Source organism: Peromyscus eremicus, chromosome X, assembly GCF_949786415.1.
Source record: "Peromyscus eremicus chromosome X, PerEre_H2_v1, whole genome shotgun sequence".
NCBI lineage: Eukaryota > Metazoa > Chordata > Mammalia > Rodentia > Cricetidae > Peromyscus > Peromyscus eremicus.
In genome coordinates this window covers 85,049,993-85,072,307 of record NC_081439.1, presented here as the reverse complement: position 1 = coordinate 85,072,307, position 22,315 = coordinate 85,049,993, and the positions used below count along the sequence as shown (strand labels likewise).

Below are 22,315 nucleotides of genomic sequence, written 5' to 3'. Positions count from 1 at the left end.
AACACATTGAATGGGTGAACTGGTGGTCGCAGTTATTACAGGAATCATTGCATTGACAACCACAGCAGCAACAGGTGGAGTGGTGCTTCATAAAGAAATCCAAACCGCTGGATTCATTCAGAAGAACTGTGGACTAAACAGAATAAAATTGATGAAATAGTAAATGAATTAGCTGAGTTAAGGCAAGCTGTTGTATTGTTAGAGGATCAGTTAGAAAATGTGAAGCAGATAAAATTAAAATGTGATTAGAGTGTTTCTTCTTATTGTATCACACCCTTGAGATTTCATGAAAGCAAGTATGATTGGGGTAAGGTTAAGATGCATTTGTTGGGTCACCCTAATTCTTCTCAGTTTGTAACTTATAGAAAGAAATTAAAGAAACTTTTGCAAAAAAAAAAAAGTTACCTGATACGACAGGAATGGACATTATGGAAAGTCTTGCAGATAACATAGCTTCATTCAGTCCTATGAATCACTTTAATAGATTTCTTATCCTAGCAGGTGTTGCTCTTGTTCTAGCAATAGTAACTTTATTTGCTTTAAAATGTGTTTTGGTCTACTTACCTAAGATTGTAAGACAGAAAAAAAAGACTATATTTACTGTGAGGCTGCATAACCTTCAAGATAATTGATTTTTGTATAAAAGAATGGGGGATCTGTGGCTGCACTCACACTGGGCTACACCTGGTCTGGGCTCCAGAGAGTAGCACCTAGCCCTAATCCATCTTTTGTTTAACTGATACCTTTTGTTTCTTTTGTTGCCCTATGTGAATCTTGTCTCAGATACAAAGGCTTAAGCAAAACTTGGTTCAGGAACCGGAAAACTGTGGTACCTGATGATTTGAGGAATTTGCACTTGCCATTATATTTTTGGGAGCATCTTTCGGGTTGTTTTGAACATATGGAAATCAACTGGTTAAACTGTAAATATAGAGAAAAAACGCCCTGGGTGAAGGGGAAATTTTTCAATTTTTAAGAGACTGGATCCCCTGCAGCTGTGAAAGGCTCAATTCATTCTTAAGGTGCCTCTGAGTTTTCTTTCTGTGTGAACCCACACACCCATGTCGTGACACTTAGCAAAACATAAGTGTAATCATACAAGCAAACTTTAGTTTTGTAGATAAATTTTCATGTTTCATATCTCTAAGATGTAGTCCAATATCATCTCAATATATGAGAACTATGAACAAAATTCTGTAACTTTTAACTATATTTTTGCTTGGCTGATCTGAAATCCAGTATGTTATCATTTAAAAATTGAAACAATTGAAACAATATAGACGTATTATTGTTTTTGCTTTTTCTTGCTAGATCTTTAAAATGCAGTTAGTTTTTTTAAAAAAAAACTGCATAAATGGTTATTTTTGTTTCATTTTGTTATTAAGTAATTAAAAGCAGTGGTGTTGACATTTCAGCATGTGACAGGAACGAACTAAATTTTATACACTTTTGCTATGTCCTTGCAGTGCAGTGTATTCCCATTTCAATACATTCATAACATAAATACGCTGCTAATTAATTGGTTTGACATGCTTTTTTGTATTATATCTTGAACAAACATGCTTTTCTATGTATGGTAATCACATTTTGGAGTATCAAATATAAAGGACTCCATATACATATTTGCTACACAATATTATAACAATTGTGGCAACTTTAACAGAAAAGAAACAGCAGGATATTCAAACAGAATCATATGTATACCATGAAGGAAGAGTTATGCCATGTATCCTAACTGTCTCCCAAGCTAATATGATAAAAGGTGGTCTCAAGTTGATGGCTCCATGGCAGGTGGGTGAAAATTTTGAATAGGTTAGTTCAAGAACAGTTTCCAGGGCAGGTGGTAGAAACTTTAGAGCAGGCTAGCTCAAGGAGGCGTATCAGTGTAATCCCACTCCTGAAGGCTGTACAGGGACTCAGTCTCCTGCTCTCTCTGCTTCCTGGCCTCATGAATTGAAAGGATCTCCCTCTGCCACAAGCTCTTTACCATGTTCTGCCTTGCTGAAGTTCAAACCAGTGCAACTAAACAATCACGGTGAAATGTCTAAATCAGGGAAACAAAGTTCTCTTCCTTACTAGTCTATTATGTCAGGCATTTTGCACAACGACAGAAGGCAGACATCAAGCAGATGTTTGAGAAAGCCTCCAAGATGGTAACATTGAATCCATGAATTCTGTTGAGAAGAGTCAACATCATAGAGTTCACTTTGCATTGAACAGACCATGTAACAAGAACAAGGAAGATAAATTGGGGTCCAAGAGTGTAAAACAACTTTCTTCTATGCACTAATGAACAGTGGAGGAATAGATAAACCACAGAAACATTCAGCCTCTGAGTGGCTTGAGACAGGGACCTTGTCTTGTTTGTCTGTTCATTCTTGCTGCCTACAATAATATCACAAACTGATCGTTGGTAAATGAGTATGAAATAAAGAAAAACTGAGCCATTCAATGGGTAATGGGCACAGATTCTTTTTCTCACATTAAATCCAGATGGTTTCCTATAAGCAACTGAAAACATCTTAATAGAGAAGCTTAATACAACTCAGGGGATAAAAGCATCGGTTTCAATAACCACCTGCCCTCCAAAAGCATACCCAGGAATGGTTAGAGTGTCATGTCTGGAGTCAAGTGCCCAGAAGTAAATCTCAGTGAGGACAAGGCTGTGGTAATTTATGATGTAGTCTTTCCAACTCTTCTACCTAAAACTTTAGTAGGAAGGATGAAGTACTATCAAGAACAATAGTCAAGAGACTCACAGACACTCTCAGAGTCCTCCATCTTCTTCTAAGTTATTCTCTATAGAAATTAGTTACATACCTATATTTAACTGTATTTTGCTACAACATAATAACCTTATATAGTCAGTCAATGGGATCAAGAAAAAACATTTAATACTTAAAGGGAACATATCAAGGTGAAACTGTGTTGGACTGTAAATTTAATCAGAGAAAGTGATCCAATGCATGTCATTCCTTTCTGCCTCTTGTAGCATTCTTTTCAATTGTGCCTGCACATCAGCAAGCTTCTGTCGATCTAAACTGTCCTGAAAGTGCCATCTCCCATAGCAATGCACGGGGATAGGACAAAACACATATTTAAGCTGCACCAAGGATGTTAAGTGCTCAAGAATCCTCATTAGCATAGTCATGGTAATTGGATTGGAGGAAAAGTTGAGGATTCGGAGTTGAGAACAGCGACTTAGTGCGGAGATGAGAACAGAGATTGTAGAGTCTGTTAGAAGGCAATGATTGATTGCCAGCTGTTGCAAGGTGCTAGAGTTATTCTGCAGGAGGTTATAAAGGGGCTCACTATCTTCCCAGTTCATTGGGTTGTTGCTGATATTCAGGAGCTTTAAGTGGTTGGCTTGAGGGCACTCAGACAGAAACTTGAAGTCGTTGTAAGAAAGTCCACAGAATGGTAGATGTAAGAATTCCAAACTAGCTGGTAGGACTCTGCAGGGAGGAAACAGAAAAGCATTTCTGAAAAATGAGGACTAGAAGAAGGGAACTATATCTATGAATCTGAAACAAACTACTTTGTACATGGATTGCATCAGCAGCAAATGATGTGAGCTTTCACGTCCTTAGTAGACTTGTGGGTCTATGAAAGACACTTTACCAACCTGACAAGTAATATTTTAACCTTAACAGTGTGTACAATATATTGTTATACAGTTGTGTGAAAAACTTGGTGAAAAATATTATCTATTTAGTAATTACTGAGCTAATTCACCTGCTCAGAAGAGACAGGACAGAGGAGCAACCAACTGTTAGCTCCCTGTGGCCAGTCCACAAGTGACAGCCTGTACAGTCACGGCCTGAACCTTGGAGATTTTCCTAATGCTCTGACATTACTGTCTATGGGTAGATGGCTATGTGCACCTGTGCCCAACCTGAAGTCTTTCTCTCAATTCCTCCTCTTCCTCTCTCGATGGCCAGAGGAGGACTGCATTGTTCTTTTCACCTGTATACTTCTGGAATGAGCACACTGCCCGCACATGCTCAGCTGACTAAGATTTTTGTAACCCCATTTTCTCTTCAATTACAGAAAGATACCCTTCCCTAGCTGTTTTTAAACTCCCAGCATAGCCCAGGCTGAGGTGGAAAGAGAAAGGGCTATGGGAAGCTTAAGAATATTGAAGAATTATTTCTCTCATCTTAAAAACAGGCTATTATTGGAAATTCAGTATCCATCCCATACCCTTACCTCAGGACATTTTCAAGATGATCTGTGAGGCAGAAAGAGGACAAGTTGAGCTCATTGAGATGGTCCATACGCCCAAGCTCAGAGATAAAATTTCGAAAGGCTTCCCCATTCAAAGATCTACAAGTGATTTTACACAGACAAAGTCTGTCCAGGTGCACCACCTGAGCCAGAAGGGTGGTGACCTCACTCAGAGAAGCCTGATCAACTGCCAGGTGATCAATACATTTCAGATCCAGATGATGTAGGGTGTTTCTACAGTCACACAATTTGTCTATTTGCAAATCTCGGCAGCACAGGTGCAAAGAACCTGAGCTCTGCTCTACTTTATTCAGAAGCAGAACCAAAAATTCAGTTTCCCTTAAGGTTCTACCAAGGGAAAGGTTCACTAATAATTCCATAGCCTGCTTGGAGGACTGAGCCCCAGGTTCTGAACTTGCCATACTACACTGTCCTTCGATTTTCGAGATAGAGTGCTCAGAGTAAGCACAGGAGTGAAAACAGGCAGGTGACTTAGCACTGCTCTCCGGGCAGATGATCTTGCAGCCAACATCCTGCCTTAAATCTAGGATCCTGAGTTTAGGGCTCCTGCAGGGAAAAGAGAACACAGAACACTAAGAGGTAGCAAACATTAATATTAACCGAGCAGGATCACTGATAACACGTACTGACAAAATCATCTTTTTTTTCTTTTTGTTATTCCATATACCAGCAAGACTTTCTCATTCAAATACTGTATCCTTTACTATTTTCTATGATCAACTAATGCTCACAAGTCTTGCTATTCCTGTCTTCTATGAAAAATCTCCATTACGTATCTCTATCAACAGTAGCCTCACTCACATCTATTACAAAATTAAAACCCTCTGTAAGACATTAGAGTTTTTAAGATAACTTCAACTGATGTACCAACCACCTCACATTGATCTTCAGCGTTCACCATTAACTGTGAAAGATTACCCAGTCCTCTCTTGCAACAGGCTACAGAATAATGTTTTGCTATCTTGTCATATACCCATTATACACATTCTTACTGAAAAGCTGAGTTTTGGGCAGTAACACCTGAAGACCATCAAGCATGTCTTTCAGTTCACCATGTTTCTTGTATGCTTAATTTTCTAGCGTGGAGACAAAAAAGGGCCAAGCCCTTACCATTGCTGTCAGTGTCTTCTCATGCCCATCCACTGAGGAAGCAGCAGTGGACAACAGAACAAATGGAGACAAAAAAGGGCCAAGCCCTTACCATTGCTGTCAGTGTCTTCTCATGCTCATCCACTGAGGAAGCAGCAGTGGACAACAGAACAAATGGAGACAAAAAAGGGCCAAGCCCTTACCACTGCTGTCAGTGTCTTCTCATGCCCATCCACTGAGGAAGCAGCAGTGGACAACAGAACAAAATTATCAGTAAACAGCACACACTATTTTCTCTTCTATTCTCCACCAATCCTCAGCAGTCTTAACACTCATGTCCTTCTTCTATGTAATAGTAACACCACAATGCGAATCCATCAACAGTGCCCTCAATCGCTTACATTCCATACCCAACCTTGTAAGACACTTGTTCTCAAAGTGACCTCAAGCACTGGACCATCAGTCCCATAGTCTTTTTCACTGTTTCACTTTTTGCATACTACCTTTGGAAGAGTAGGAGGCTGTGGCATAACCTCCTGTGTCTTAGCACATCTCTGTTATAATACAGGGTCTTACCTAGAAGCCGAGTTCTGGACAGGTAGGAACTGAAGACTCTCGACCATGGCTTTCAGGAGTTCCCGCTGGACTCCCGTGTCCTTAATGACCCAATGTGGAGACATACAAAGGGCCAAACCTTCACCATCGCTTTCACTATATTCTTATGCCCACCCTTGAAGGCAGCAGAGAACAATGGAACAAACAGCTCCCTTGGGATCTCCTCGAGAGCGTGAATTGCTGCAGGCTCATTATTCAGTAGATGCTGTATAGCAAGTTTCAACAGTGTGGGCAGTTCCTTGTTGTCCATCTTAAAGAACCTGCAGGAGGGTGAGAAACATTAGAAAACTTGACAGATGGCCACAGAATCTTCTTTGCAACCACTGTTAGCGATATAGATAACTATTTGTAGAATAAATAAAACAGTCATTTCTAGATACCTGCCTCTATTTGTAGGCAAAAGAAATTGGTTTGTGAGTGTATTAAGGTCTATTTGTGTATAAATAGACATAAAACCAACTCCTCTACATATGTGTATACATAAATATTTGTAAATGATCAAATACCAATAGAAATGAGCACTAGGTTAGCAGAAGACAATTTTGGTCGCTTAGCTACCTAACTTCTGATATTTCATCTCAATAGTATAGAAGCCATCACAAAAGAAAGGGTAAATTTATTCAAAAGTGATGCCATCATCATTATCTTGGAAATATAAAATACTAAGACATCCAATTAACTGTGATTAAAGAAAAAGAATGACATTCCTGCCCATGACTTGTCATACTTGGATCACCTTTGTGGCATATGAAGACACACCAAAATTGCAAGAGATATGCACGAAAGAAGATGGTTAGGGGCTTCAAAATGACCTGAGCCTATGGCCAGGAACACCAGTCCCAACATAATCCTAAAATACAAAAATGTATCCTAAAGATAATGGGAGAACAAGTGTAATGAAGCAACTCTCCCAAAGACGTCCAATTAAATTCTTAAGTTCTCCCCCTTATGTGGTAACAGTCTGCCTGAAAACAGAATAGAAATTCTAAGCATCTAGTAAAGGTGCCACATCAGGTGTTGAGTTGGAAAAATAACTATATGACATGGTTAGTGTAGACTAGAGGAAGGTATGGAAATACAGAGTGAATTCCATTAAGTTGTGTAATTAATATATCTTAAAAATGAATGGACTCGTTATTTTGATTTCTTTATATATTTTAGGTTCTTTACATATTTTGGAGATCAGCCCTCTGTGTCAGATGTAGGGTTGGTGAAGATCTTTTCCCATTCTGTAGGCTGTACTTATGTCTTATTTACTGTGTCCTTTGCCTTAGGACAAAGAAGCTTCTCAGTTTCAGGAGGTCCCATTTATTAATTGTTGCTCTCAGTGCCTGTGCTACTGGTGTTGTATTTAGGAAGTGGTCCCCCACGCCAATGTGTTCAAGGATCAGAATCCATCCCTGGTGCATGAGTGGACTTGTGGAGCCCAATACCTATGATAGGACACCTTGTGCAGCCTTGAGGCAGGGGAAAGGGCTTAGACTTGCCTCTACTGGATGTGCCTCCCCATGGGAAGCCTTGCCTTCTTGTGGGGGACAGTGAGGGGGTGGGTTTGGAGGGGGAGGCTGGGGCCTGGAGGAAGGAAGAGGGGGATCTTTGATTGGTGTGTAAATGGATGAAAAAATTTTCTTAATAAAAAAAATGAATGGACTCAATGGGGAAAGAACAAAAAAAGAACTAATCTCAAGGTTGGTTGGGAAGTGATGGGAGAGCTGAAAAGTGTAGTGAAGGGGAGTTGACGAGGTGAATATGTTCAAAATATACTGTATGAAATTCTCAAAGAATTAATAAAATTATTTAAAAAATAAGTGAGTGATGTCATATAATGAAAACTTGAAACTACAGTCTTTGAAACAGTTTCTGAGAAAGTGTAAAGTCAAAGAGGGTGTGAGAATCATCCAAAGAAATCTGGAAATTATGGGGAAGGAAACAAAAGGGGGAAATTAAGAATCTGACAAAGCAAAAAGAAACACAGAATCAGAATATTCATAACTTACCCCTTTAATACCCAAAACAAAGAACTCACTGTAAAGAGTTGTCCTCAGACCTCCATAGAGCTCTCTGACATGTACTCACCTGCACTTAAACACATCATATAAACACACAAACAATAATTTAAAACTAATCCAAAATCAGAGAACAAACAAAACGGAAGTGTCAGGTTAAGAAAAGGTAAGACCTTAAAGTTTCAGCAGCCTCCTCTCTCGCACAGGCTGTCTTCTGCTGGGTGGGATAAGAATGCCCTGAGATCAAATCCCCAACAAAAATATCAGGGTCCTTTCCTTCTCAACTCTTAAAACACATATGAGATAATTGCATGGACATCAGCAACCTCATAATTTACAAACTGAGGAGTCCCTGGAGAGAGGGAGCACCTGTCCCCTATAAAAGCTATTAATACATAGCAGAGGTTCGTGGGACACAGGAAAAAATGAGAGCCCCTAAAAGGAAGAGAATTGTGTCAGATAACTGACCTTTGACTGGTCAGGGCTCAGCACCAACCTAAAAGTCAATAAAGTGAAAAAATCCAAAGTCAGTTCTCAGTTGGCATACTCCAGTAGTGGACCTAGAAATAAGCCCCGTTAAGACTTGGACATTTAAAACATTTGTTTTTGTCAATTATGTTCCCTCCTTTTCTTTCCACTATGCTTCTGTATCATTGATACTTTACAGCATTTTCAAACCTTCTAGGTTTTATCCTTTCCTTACATTTACCTAGTTGGGTTCACACATTGGTAATTATGCACTCCTATCATTGTCTCTTCCTCTTTCCCCTCCTCTTCCTCACATGCTTCCCCTTTTTCCTCCTCCACTTTCTTTTATTCAGCATTGCTTCTTCTTAGGTTCCTCCCACCCTACGCAGTTCATTTAGTTCATTTACTATAAGCACATGGACCCCCATTCAGTTTTAACCTCATAGTTCACTGCACACTGTTTTTGATTCCTGCTGTATTCTCATTTGGGCTGGGCAGTTGGAGTTAATAATTTTATGTCTTTTTATGGACATGGTCTACACTGGTGTCACAACTGCTACAGTGGTGACTTTTGTCTTCTGTGAATAGTACTGCAGATTTGGCTTGCAAGAGGAGGCTGCTCACTAGTTTCTCCAAATAAAACTTGAAGAGAAACCAATAGGAAATGATGAAGAAAATATAACACAGAAGCACAAGTAATATGAAAAGCAGGAAAAATGACCATAACCCCTCAAATGATGAAACTGAAGGCGATGAACTGGTTGAAAGGCTGGGCTAAGAATTCAAACTCCACATGAAAAGATACTATGTAATATCAAAGAAGATACAAAGTAGCAGGTGAAGGAATCCAACTAAGGACATGGAGATGCAAACCAAAAACATACATGAGAACACAGAAAGAAACTGAGTTTGAAAACAAACAAAAAATAGAATTATTAGAACTAAAAATAAAACTATCAAAAAAGCAGTGTAGAAAGGTTCACCAGCAAAGTGTATCAATATCAGTTAACCTAAAGAACATTAGAACTGGAAGAAAGATTCAAGCAAATTCTATTTAAACATCAACAGCATAAAAATAAATAAATAATGAAGGTAAAACTCAGAGAAGACCTAACTCAGGTCATGCAGCCTGCTCACCAGCCCACATTTAAAACATCATGATCAAGTTGGGTTCCTATCAGGGACATGGGGCAGTTCATGTTACACAAATCAATAAAGACTATACAGCACATAAATACATTCAGAGCAGAGATCACAGGATGATCTAAAATATGCAGAAAAGTGTGCTTGCTTAAGCAGGGCACATCCTAAAACTGGAAAAACATGCAGAAAAGACCTTGAAAAAGCTAAAGACCGGTTAATGACAAAAGCCCTGAAGATTCTAAGAGCACACCTCAACATAAAATGGTTCTCCATAACAAACCTATAGCTAACATTATACTAAACTGTGAAGACCAGAAACCATTTTATCTAAAGTCAAGGAATAAGACAATGGGATCTGCTCTCTGAAACCCTTTTCAATACGCTGCTTGAAGGATTTGCCCACAGCAACAATACAAAAGAAGGAAATAAATGGGATAAAATAAAAGAAGAGGTTAAATAATCTCTATGGGCAAGTGATGTGCTCATATGGTTACAAGAATACAAACACTCAAACACAAACACTAACATGTGCTTAACACTTCCACCAAGGAAGGAGGGTGCACAGCAGCATAAAATACTGTGCAGTCCATAGTGACCCCAAACCCTGATACTGAGGAATAAATCAGAAACACACTCCCATGCACAATGTTTTCAAAAATTTACAATACCTAGGAACAAACCTAACTGTTGGAGTAAAGTACTGAAAAATGAAAACATTAAATCACTGAAGAAATGGAAAGAGACACTAGAAGAGCGAAAAGCTTCCTACTCACACAGATTAGCAAAATGAATTTGTTACTGAAAGTTACACACAGATGCAGTGCAATGCCTTGCAAAATCCCAATTATATTTAGCTCAAAGGAAACCAAGTCCTAAAATGCAGGGGCAAGAACAACAGACCATAAGTAGCCACAGCAATGCTGGGGGTGGGACAACAGCTGCTCTCAGATTACACTATGGAGCTAGCAACAAAAATGAATGCTCCTGCAAAGAGAGATATGTAGACCCCTGGAATAGAATAGAAGACTCAGAAATAAAACCATACAGCCACAGCCACTTATGTATTTTTAAAGATGCCAAAAAACAAACACTGAGGAAAACTGCTTCCACAAATGAAAAACTGGCTAACTAAATCTAAATCTAAATCGATCATCATTCATCCAATCCCTCACTCCTCAAAACTAATTCAAAATAGATCAAAGGTCCTAATGTATGACGGGACACACTGAAATCTGTAACAAAACACGAAGGAAACATTTTAAGATACAGGTGTGGCACAGTCTTTCTAAAAAAGGGACCCTGGAAACAGCTCAGAAAATAACAAGAATTGATGAATGAGATTGCATGAAATAAACACGCTTCTGCAAAGCAAGGACGTAAGTAACTGTGAAGAAGCAGACATCAGAATGGCAACCATGCTTTTCCACTATACATCTGACATGATTAATATTTACAACCTATAAAGAAGTCAAAAATTAATCACCAAATCAACAAATGGCAAATGCACTCGACAGTTCTCAAGGGAATACAAATGGCCAATAGATTAATTTTAAAAATGTTAATCATAGCCATTAGATAAATGTTCATCAAAGGCATACCGAACCATACCTTCCCCAATCAGAAAGGGGAAAATCAAGAAAACAAGTAAGAACAAATGCTGAGGTGAATGTAAGGAAAAGGAACAGTTACACTTGGTGGTGGGAATTTCAAGAAGACAAATGTAACATGTGTTTTCCCATATTCAGTATTTAGACTTAAATAACTATTCACACATATATGTAATATATATGTAGATATGCACATAACAGTTCCTTACTTATGTTGACCTTATTATGTTCTTTTGTCCTCCACCCACCTTGCTTTTTCTTTTTTCTTTTTTTTTTTTTTTTGGTTTTTCGAGACAGGGTTTCTCTGTGTAGCTTTGTACCTTTTCCTGGAACTCACTTGGTAGCCCAGGCTGGCCTCGAACTCACAGAGATCCACCTGGCTCTGCCTCCCGAGTGCTGGGATTAAAGGCGTGCACCACCACCGCCTGGCACACCTTGCTTTTTCTACAACCCCTTACTGTACCCAATCAGTCCTCATTTTACTTTTTATTACATATGTACATTACATGTAATGAACTATACATATATGTATGTAAGTGTCATAACAACATGCAGCATTGTGCACACTGTGCAAAAATTGTACGTGAGACACATTCAAATCGACAGAAGTTTGGAAAGTGTGCCTGACCAGGAACCTTCACATATGTTGAGTTTGTAAAGTCCAGTGAAGATTGAGGAACTGTCCTACTAAAACTGACTATGGAGAAATGATGACTAAATTCACTGAGGTATCTTGAATGGAGTCCTGGAATTCAATGACAGTATTATTTGAATAAATCATCAAATTCAAATGAAATATGTAGTTAACTTATTAACCAGCAATCTCTTTGTTTTTGGTAATTTTTTAGATGTGTAAGTTATGTATACTAGGGAAATCTGGGTGAACATTTTCTTATACACCTAAAATCAATTTATAATTTAAAGGAAAATAATAGGTCATGTTCTGAGATACACATCTGTAACACCACCATTAAAGAGACAGAAGCAGGAGCATCATAAAGGCCAGTGAGTGGTTACATAGCAAGTGTCTGACAGAGTTCCAATGCATTTCCAAAGTTCCAGAGCTCATTATACTAAATGAAATCACACTCATTTACATCGGTTATAAAACATAGGTACATGAGTATGTACTTGTTCTTCAGATGTGAAAACCAAGTTAAAATAATCAAATACTGTAGAAAGAGAAATACATATCTACACAGTTCAGTCCTTACTGTTTTAAAGGACTCACATATAAAAGGTATCTCACCACGTTATCCCAGGTTGATGAAGAACTCCAAATCGTTATACCACAACTGTGGAAACGCCACCAAGTCCTTCTCAGGAATATAAATCTTTGAAGAGGAGGAGGAAGGATGTATGGAGAACTTTAAAGAGGGAATAGGAAATAGTTAGTCACATAATTGAAGCTACCACCATCTTAGGAGAAACCACTAACTCCTGAGAAACTGCCACCACAAAAGAAACCTATGCCACACGCGAGCTGATTCAAAACCCCTGAGTGATCACCCATCAAGATCACAGATTAATCCCTCTACCCTGGCCATTTAACCTCAAACAAAGACTATTGTAGTTTACCTAAATGTGAGGGTCCGTTAAGTCCTCTGACTTTCCATGTCCACTCATTTTCCAAGAGACGTTCCCGGTGGCAGGGATGCCACAGTCTTGATGGCAATTTTCCTCGCAACTATTGGGCATTCTCAATTTAAAGCAGCCGCTAGGGCATTCTGATTGGCTCCTCAGAGGTCAGGGGCCTTGTTTCTAGATCCTTCCGCTATGCTGTACCATGGACCGCATTGCCGCAGGTTCAGAGTATGTGCCCATCTGCCCCCCTAGATATTCTTAGATAAAAACTATACCTAGCCGGGCGGTGGTGGCGCACAACCTTTAATCCCAGCACTCAGGAGGCAGAGGCAGGCGGATTTCTGTGAATTTAAGGCCACCTGGTCTACAAAGTGAGTTCCAGGACAGCCAGGACTGTTTCACAGAGAAACTCTGTCTCAAAAAACCAAAAAAAAAAAAAAAGAACTTTACTTTAAAAAAAATAAATCTATGAATGAGACATAAGCACTTCCTGGTTACAGTTTCTACAAGGCCAGGTCTCAAGCTCAGACAATGAGCAGTCAGAATTAGTGGGCACAGTAGCAAAAGTTTTTCATTTAAAACTCACTTATTGGAAAACACAGTTCTAACTTAGCACTTTATTTTCTCTTGACAAAGAAACTTACCAAGGTGCCTTCAGTCAAAAAAATTTGGGGAAGCTGGACAGGATCTCTTCTTGGAAGCTGGACAGGATCTCTTCTTGTTTAAGACAAAACTGAGGAGCAAAGGGACATATTACTTCCAAAAATAAAACTACCAAGAACAGCAACAGACAGCAGGTAAATGAATCCTGGACAAGGAGTTAAAAAAAAAGGTGTTCTGATATCTCAGCAGAGAAACCATTATATTATTTATCTTGATAATTCAAGAAGGGTAGACTATCCACTCATCTTAGAATATCATTGTCAGTAGAAATGATTGTCCCTGTGGTGGTTTGAATATGAATCGTCCCCAAAGACTCATGTGTGTGAATGCTTGGCCACAGGGAGTGGCACTATTAGGAGGTGTGGCCTTGTTGGAGTAGATGTGGCCTCGTTGGAGGAAGTGTGTCATTATGGAGGCAGGCTTTGAGATCTTATATGCATCAAGCTAGGCCTAGTGACACACTCTCCTTCTGCTGCCTGTGGATCAAGATGCTTCCCGTCATAATGATAATGGACTAAACCTCTGAAACTGAAAGCCAGCCCCAATTAAACATTTTCCTTTCTTTGTATATGTCTTAGTCAGGGTTTCTATTGCTGTGAACAGACACCATGACCACAGCAACTCTTAAAAAGGAAAACATTTCATTGAGAAGGTGGCTTACAGTTTCAGAGGTTTAGTCCATTAGCATCATGGTGGGAAGCATAGCAGTGCTCAGGCAGACACGGTGCTGGAGAAGGAGCTAATACACGTTAATATGCAGGAAACAGGAAGTAGACAGTATCACTGGAACAGTAGCTTGAGCATAGGAGAGTACAAAGCCCACCCCCACAGTGACACACTTCCTCCAACAAAGCCATAATTCCTAATAGTGTCACTCAATTTGGGGGCCATTTTCTTTTTTAAAATTTTTATTTTATTTAATTAAATTTCTTGGTTGAAGGAACTATCCTATTTATATATGAGTAAAGGAAAAAATAAGCCATCTTGAGCACAAATTTCTGGAGTATGACCACAAGATAAAATATATCTATAGGCAGAAAAATGAGGGGAGATAAAACTTAAGACCCAGAAAAAAGTCATGCAAATTAAAGCAGACTATTTCCTGATTCTTCAGAAAAATAAATAAATTTTAAGCACAAGAGGCATTTAGACTCCAAACAGATATAACATCTCTAAGATGTATCAGAAGTAAAATGTACTGCTCTAGAACCATGGATATAGTATGCTAAGACTAAAGAATGAAGACATAACATTAAAAGCTGCAAAGAAACATCCATGTCACTTACAAGTGACAACCAATCAGAATAACATCAGCCTTCTTGGCAGAAACCTGAAAAGCCACAAAAATAGCAAATGATGTGTTTTAAGCATCACAGTAAATTAATGTCAAGTGAGATTATTATATCCAGCAGTTATCCCCTAAAGTCAGTGAATAAAGATTTTCCACAAACTACAGCAATCAGTTGCTACCAAGTCAGCATATCAGAAATATATTTAAAGGAATCCTACATAGAGAGGAGGATTAAATACAGTGTTAACTGTGAAAACACAGAAAATAATGGATTTCATGATAGTAAAAGATACAGAAGATTATAGAAAAACCTACAATTCAGTAAACAATCATGTGCCTAGTACAATGAAGGGAGAATAACAAGGCCAATTAATATTTGAAGAAACCATGAAATAACCAAAAATTCCTTGTATGAAAAATTCTCTTAATATTAATCTTAATTATAATGGTCCTAACTGTTGAATCTAAAGATATAAACTAGCTGACTGCATTACAGAGAAGCCTAGATATTTGGTGCCTGAGGGGAATGAATCTATTTGTCAAATGTAAGTAAACTCTGAAAACGAAAGGGCTGAAGTCAATATACCAAGATCTTGGAAGCAGAAAAAAAACAGGTCTAGTTATATGCTCAGATCTGACAAAGTGGATTTCAAGCCAAAAAATTATTCAGAGTACATAGACAACCAATAAATATTTGGAATAACCCATCAATATGCTATCATTACTATAAATAAGCACTGAATATTGGTATACCCAATATCATAAAACAATACTGTAGCTACTCAGTAATGACAATATTCAACCCTTTTCAGTAGATAATTAATCCAAACATAAAAACTGACAGTTAACACAGACATAATGCACTATAGATCAAATAGACTTAAAACATTGTGCTGGTTAATTTTTGTCAAATTAACAGAAGCTAGATTCATATGGGAAGAAGGAACTTCAATTCAGAAATAGCCTCCATCATATTAGTCTACAGGCAAGTTTGTTGGACATATTTTTAATTAATGTGGGAGGGCCCAGCTCTCTGATGGAGATGCCACTCCTGGGCAGGTAGTCCTGGGTTGTATAAAAAGTCAGTTGAGCAAACCAGAGGAAGCAAGCCAGTAACATCATTTCTTCATGGCTTTTGCCTCCAGGTTCCTACCTTGAGTTCTTGCCCTGACTTCCCTGGATGATGGACTTACAAGCTGGAATGTGAAATAAAACCTTTCCTCCCCAAGTTGCTTTTGGTAATGGTGTTTATCACAGCAACAAGAAAGCAAACTACGGCAAGTATCTATAGAATATTACATTCAATAGCTATAGGATCTTCTCAGCAGATCTATGGAATATTCTGTGATATAGATATCAATTTAGGTCACCAAGCAAGTGAAAAGTATTTAAAAATAAAAACAGTATTTTCTATCTTATCAGATCATAAAGCAGTAAAATTATAAATCACTATCAATGGGAAATAACAGAAATAAAACAATCCAAATAAAATTAAACATTACATCCTAATGATCAGTAGCTAATGAAGCAATCTGGGAGGGTGTTAAAAATTCCTGAAATCAGTTTAGGGGAGTCTAAGACACTCTCCCAAGGAATATAGGCCACTGCCATTGCTCTCAGTTGCCTACCAGGATCTGAAGGTATGACCCTACTGTGGAAGACACCATACACTTCAGGCACAGGACTTGGAAGAACTGAGCTGGAAAGAGCCTCCAAGTCTCATCCCTAAGGTCTAGTTCTTACGTTATTCAGTGGTGCTATGCAAGCTGCCAATAGAGAAAAGCAGTCAAGAGTCATACGTAGCTTTAAGCCCACTGTCTCAAGTTATTTTTCTACTGCTGTGAAGAGAAACCGTGACCAAGGAAAAACAGAAGAGAAAACATTTAATTAGAGGTTTGCTTACAGTTTCAGAGGCTTAGTCCATGACCATCAACGTGAGGAGTATGGTGACAGGCAGGCAGGCACAGTGCTGGAGCAGTGTCTGAGAGCTTACTTCCTGATCTGAAGGCAGGAGGAAGAGAGACAGTGAGAATGGGCCTGGAAATGGCTTTGGAACCACAATACCCACATCCCAGTGACACACTTTCTCCAACAAGGCCACAACTCCTAATCCTTCCTAAATCGTTCACCAACTAAGAGTGAAACATTCAAACACTTGAGCCTATGGGAGCCATTCTCATTCAAACTACTACAGTCTACACCCTGGCTCCCATAGGTCTGTAGCCATATCATAATGCAAAATGCACTCAGTCCAACTTCAAATGTCCCCACAGTCTTTCAGTCTCAAGACTGTTTACAAGTCCAGAGCACAAAGTTTCTTCTGAGACTCAAGGTAATCTCTTAACTATGAGCTCTGTAAAATCAAAATAAAAAAATCAAATGATATACTTCTAGCATTTAATGGCACAAAATATACATTACTACTCCAAAAGAGAGGAGGAAAGGGGCCATGGTGAGGAAATACTGGACCAAAGCAAGACTAAAACCCAGCAGGGCAAATTCTGTATCTCTATGACTGATGATAAGGGCTTATTAGATGGATCTTCATATCTCCCACTCCTCCTATTATTGTTGACTACATCATTGGCTTTGCTTAACAATGCAGCATGATTCCACAACCCCTTTATACTGGTATCTTCCTTGAAAAAAAACCCAGAACCATGTGGCTTATGGTACCAAGTTCTTCTGCTTACCTGGACTAAAACCTGGCCCCATCCATGACTTTCATTAATATAAGTTTTGACTTGGCAATAGTTTCTGATAGAATGCCCTGGTAGCAGAAAACCAAAAGGTCTGCGGAGACTATCTTGATGTCATTGCTTAACGGTTATCAGTCAGCCAAATTCATATCTCAGGGAGTATTGTCTTTTGAGACAGTTCTCAAGATAGCCTGCTGTTTCAGAAAAATCTTTTTGTATACTATGAATACGTTTTAATCTCATTGGCTAATAAAGAGCTCAGTAGCCCATAGCTGGGCATGAGGAGGTAAGGAAGGAAAACCAGACTAGGAGGATTTGCCAATCAGATGCACAATAATTTGGACACACAAAATGGGATAAAGGTAAAAGGCACGTGGCAGAATGTAGAATGATAGAAATGGGTTAATTTAAGTTGTAAGAGATAGTTAGTAATAAGCCTCGGCTATTGACCGGGCATTTATAACTAATATAAGCCACAATGGGTTTGAGAGTGACTGTGGGATATGAAAACTCCATCTACAACCTGCTTTGCCTGAACAAGAAGTTTCAAAAGAAGGAGGTCATATATATCCTGTGCAGCCTATCAACTTTCTTATATTCAGGCACCTTGCCCACTCCTATAAGAGCCCTGACCAGCTCCTTCCTCTTCACACAAGTTTCATTCCCATGGGAAAGTTGCTGCCCCCTGCTGCTGTGCTAATAAACACAGTTTCACCTGCTGAGAGCAGACTTGGGTCTTTTCCATGCTTTTTGTTCCTTTATTGTCCTAACATTTTGGTGTGGAAAACCAGGAGGGCTTCTAGGATTCCTGCCCTCTGGTGGCTCCAACTCTTCTCTTAGGACCTTCTTGACTTTCTTACCAACTTTGACTACTCTTGGGCCTTGGGACTTGGGGAACCAAATACCATCTGAACTCACTATATAGGCTAAACAGACACTAGTTGCAATCTGAGACCCACTGGTCTTTGTGGCTTCTGTCTTTGTGAGCAGTACACCTTTAATCCCAGGCTGACACAAGTGTATCTCAAGTTTGAGGGCAGCCAGGGCTACAGATAAGCCCTGTCTCAGAAAAAGGAGAATGGCTCAATAAACTGCTGTGTTTTAATGCTGGCTCCCAGTTAACTGAACTGATAGAACGTGTGTCCTTGTTGGAGGAAGTCTATTAATGGAGTTTTGATGTGTCAAAAACCCATGCCAGACCAAACCTCTCTCTGCCTGCAACTTTCAGATAAGATGAGAGCTGTAAACTAACACTCCAGCACCATCCCTGCCACACTCCCCATCATGATGGCCATGGACTCACAATCCCCCAATTAAGTGTCTTGGTCATATCTATTCATAGCAATAAAACAGTAAGTAAGAGGAACAACAATATAAATAATCAATGAAAAATGATGGTTTCTTTCCAAAGATAAGAGTGACAAAAACCTTAGTTGAACTAAATGAGAGAATGAATATAAATTAGTAAAAATAGGGTTAAAAGGGGACATTACAAAGAAACACCAATGAAATTCTGAAAATGGTTAATGAACATTTGAAAACTTATATTCACAGAATATCTAGAAGAAATGGATAATTTCCTGGGTAGAGAAGACATAAACAACTTTAAAGTTCTATAAGATTAAAGCGCCTCCCAACAAAGAAAATCCTAGAAACACATGGATGAAATTTTATCAGACCTGAAAAATGCTCCCCAGACTACTTGATAAAACATAAAGGAAATGCCAAACTTCCTGTGTGGACAATATATTTTGATCTATAACCTAGTTCAGATGGAAGTTTTTGAAAATGAAGTTTCTGTGATGAACATTATTAATAGATTATAATCTAATAATAGATTAATAGATTCCAATAAAGTCTTTATAAAGTGAATTTAATAATATATTTTAACATCATGATCAATTTGGTTTATATTAGGTACGCAAGGATGTTTCACATGTATATAGGTTTGGAGTCAGAGAACATGTGATGATTTTACAAGTGCAAAACCGGCCTTTATCAAAAAAGCCCTGAAGAATCTAAGACTATCACGAACATATCTTACCATAAAAAAATCTCTACATAATAAACCTATAGTCAAAATCATATTAAACTTGGAAACTTTGAGAGCATTTTTTCTCAAGTCAGGAACAAGAAAACATGGACCACCCTCTCCAGTCTTATTCAATATACTGACTGAAGTCTTAGCCCACTGTAGTAGGAAAAGAGAAAATGGTAAATGATACACAAACAGCAAAGGAAGATGTCTAATTATTCCTCAGAACATTTGCTATAATCCTATAATTAAAAGAATCCAAATGCTCCAACAGAAAATACTTAAGAGTTGATAAAAGCAGAAAAAATCAGTATTACAAAATAAGTGCAAACATTGGTGGCTTTTCCATATGCCAATAACCATGACAATGACAAGTAAATCAGAGAAACAAATCCATGCACAAGAGCTTAAAAATTAAATACCAAAGAATAGACCTAAATGAGGAAGTGAAAGACTGGAACAATCTGATTTAATAACAGTGAAGAAAGAAATTGAAGAAGATAGTAGAAGAGGAAAAGACCTCCTACATACAGGAACCAGCAAGTAAATACTAGCTGCTTTCAAATTATATCACAGAGCAATAGAAACAAAAACAGCATGTTATTGCAACAAAAAGAGATTTGTAAGTCACTGGAATGAAATAGACAACCCTGAAATAAGACCATATATCTACAAACAACCTGAATATTGGAGGGAAAAAAAAGTGCCCAAAACATCTACTTGCGAAAAGAAACTGTTTTTAGCAACCTTTTGTAGCTTTTGCTAGTTAAGCAAAACTAGCCATCTAAATGTAGAAAGATTAAACTGTACCCGTCTCTCTTTACAAAAATCAATTCAAAATGGATCAATGTTCCTAATGTAAGATGCGACATACTAAAACCTCTGTAAGAAGACATGAGAAACACACTTTAAGATACAGGCACAGGCCGGGAGGTGGTGGCTTGCGCCTTTAATCCCAGCACTTGGGAGGCAGAGCCAGGCAGATCTCTGTGAGTTCAAGGCCAGCCTGGTCTACAAAGTGAGTTCCAGGAAAGGGGCAAAACTACACAGAGAAAACCTGTCTGGAAAAAAAAAAGAAAGAAAAGAAAGAAAAAAGAAAAAAAGATACAGGCACAGAAAAGCCTCTTTAAAACACATTCAGGAAACAATAGCAAATACTGACAAATTAAATTGCATGAAGTTAAAAAGCTTCTGCAGAACAGTAGAAACAGCAATATAATGACGATCAACAAAATGGTAATATTTTCTAGGTATACATTTTACAGAGAATCAATATTTAGAATCTTTAAAGAACTTAAAACATTAAATACCAAATACAGAAGCCAACATACTATTAAATGACTAATCAACTGGACAGATCTCAAAAGAAGAAATATAAATGGCTAAAAAATATAAATGTTTAACTTCCTTAGCCATAAGAAAAAAATTAATCAAAAGTACTTTGATATGCTAAATGAAAACAAACGCTGGTGAGGATGTGAGGGAAGGAACTCTTATAAAACACTGGTGATAACGTGAAAATCTTTATGGAAGATCCTGAAAAAATGAAAACAAGAACTATCTTACTTTTTCACACATATCACCCAAAGCAATCTAAATGAACACACCATAGAGATACCTGCACTTTCAAGTTTCTTATGTTACTTTTCACAATAACCTTGGAATGGAATCAGCCTAGAATTCCATCAACAGATGAATGGATCCAAGAAATAAGGCGTACACATGAAATTAAGTTATTACAAAATGATAAAATGAAACAAAATGATGCCATCTATAGATAAACACACGGCAATGAAAATCATCAGTTTACTCAAAATCATCCAGTCTCAGGAGGACAAATATTACATACTTGCTCTCACAGGAAGAACCTAGATTTAAATATGTAAATATATATTCATATATACACAAAGACATGCAATGATAGTAGAAAAGGGTCTGTTTGTGTGAAGGAAGGAGAACTATCTTAAGAGACTCAAGGGACAAGAGAGGGCACTGAGAGGGAACAGGAGCAAAGGACCATGAAATACATACTGAAAATGTCATAATTCACATTTTCTATGATAATCTGTCTTTTTTAAGGGAAGTGCTGTGGAATAATCCTTCTTTACACTGTGAATATGGATTACTCTCATTGGTTAATAAAGAAGCTGACTGGCCAGTAACTGAACAGGATGGGGTTAGTTGAGAGAGCCAAACTGAGAATGCTGAAAGAAAGAAGGGCAGAGTCTAGAGTCAGCAGCTAGACACAGAAAAAGCAAGAGATGAATGTGCCAGGCTAATAAAAGTATCGTAAAGTGGCAGAACATTAAATAAGTGGTATGGGTTAATTTAAAATGTAATAGCTACTTAGTAATAAGCCTGAGCTTTTGGTTGAGCATTTGTAATTATTATTGTCTTTTTTTTTCTGAGACAAGACTCCACCGTGTATCCAGGCTGAGGCAGAACTTCAAATCCCTTTCTTCAGCTTCCGATATGCCACCACACCCAGCTCAGAAATACAAATAATTAAATAAGAGGTTAAAGGTTGTGCAAAGGATTTTAATACAGAATATGAGGCAATTGGTCACACAATTCAAGCCACTCACACCTCAGAAACTAATGCAAGGAGTGAGCAAGGCGGATTCCTGGAGCAAAAGTAATGGAACCCAAGTCTTGAGAGAACAATGCCACAGTGTTAAGAAATCCAGTGAAATTGGTGGTTAATCCCATAACAGGTTCAATTTTAAAAAAGAAACTTCTGCCATTTATTTACCTGAGTGGGAAAGTGGGATGAATCTTCCAACTTTTTCACCACCTCAGGCGCGGCAGCTGCTCACCTCCAGACGAGAGCGCGAGGTCTTCCAAAAGCCGTGTGAGGTCCCCAACAG

At 38.3% G+C, this 22,315-nt stretch overlaps 1 protein-coding gene across 1 annotated transcript; it reads right to left on the bottom strand.

The window, feature by feature from the left end:
* Positions 1–1,519: 1,519 nt before the first annotated feature.
* On the bottom strand, positions 1,520–22,315 carry LOC131899003 (melanoma antigen preferentially expressed in tumors-like). The gene is given in 7 exon segments (XM_059250334.1): positions 1,520–3,455; positions 4,210–4,794; positions 5,914–5,983; positions 5,986–6,212; positions 12,426–12,543; positions 13,405–13,493; positions 22,201–22,315. Coding segments are annotated over 4 exon segments (1,386 nt in total). The 5' UTR covers positions 6,203–6,212; positions 12,426–12,543; positions 13,405–13,493; positions 22,201–22,315; the 3' UTR covers positions 1,520–2,941.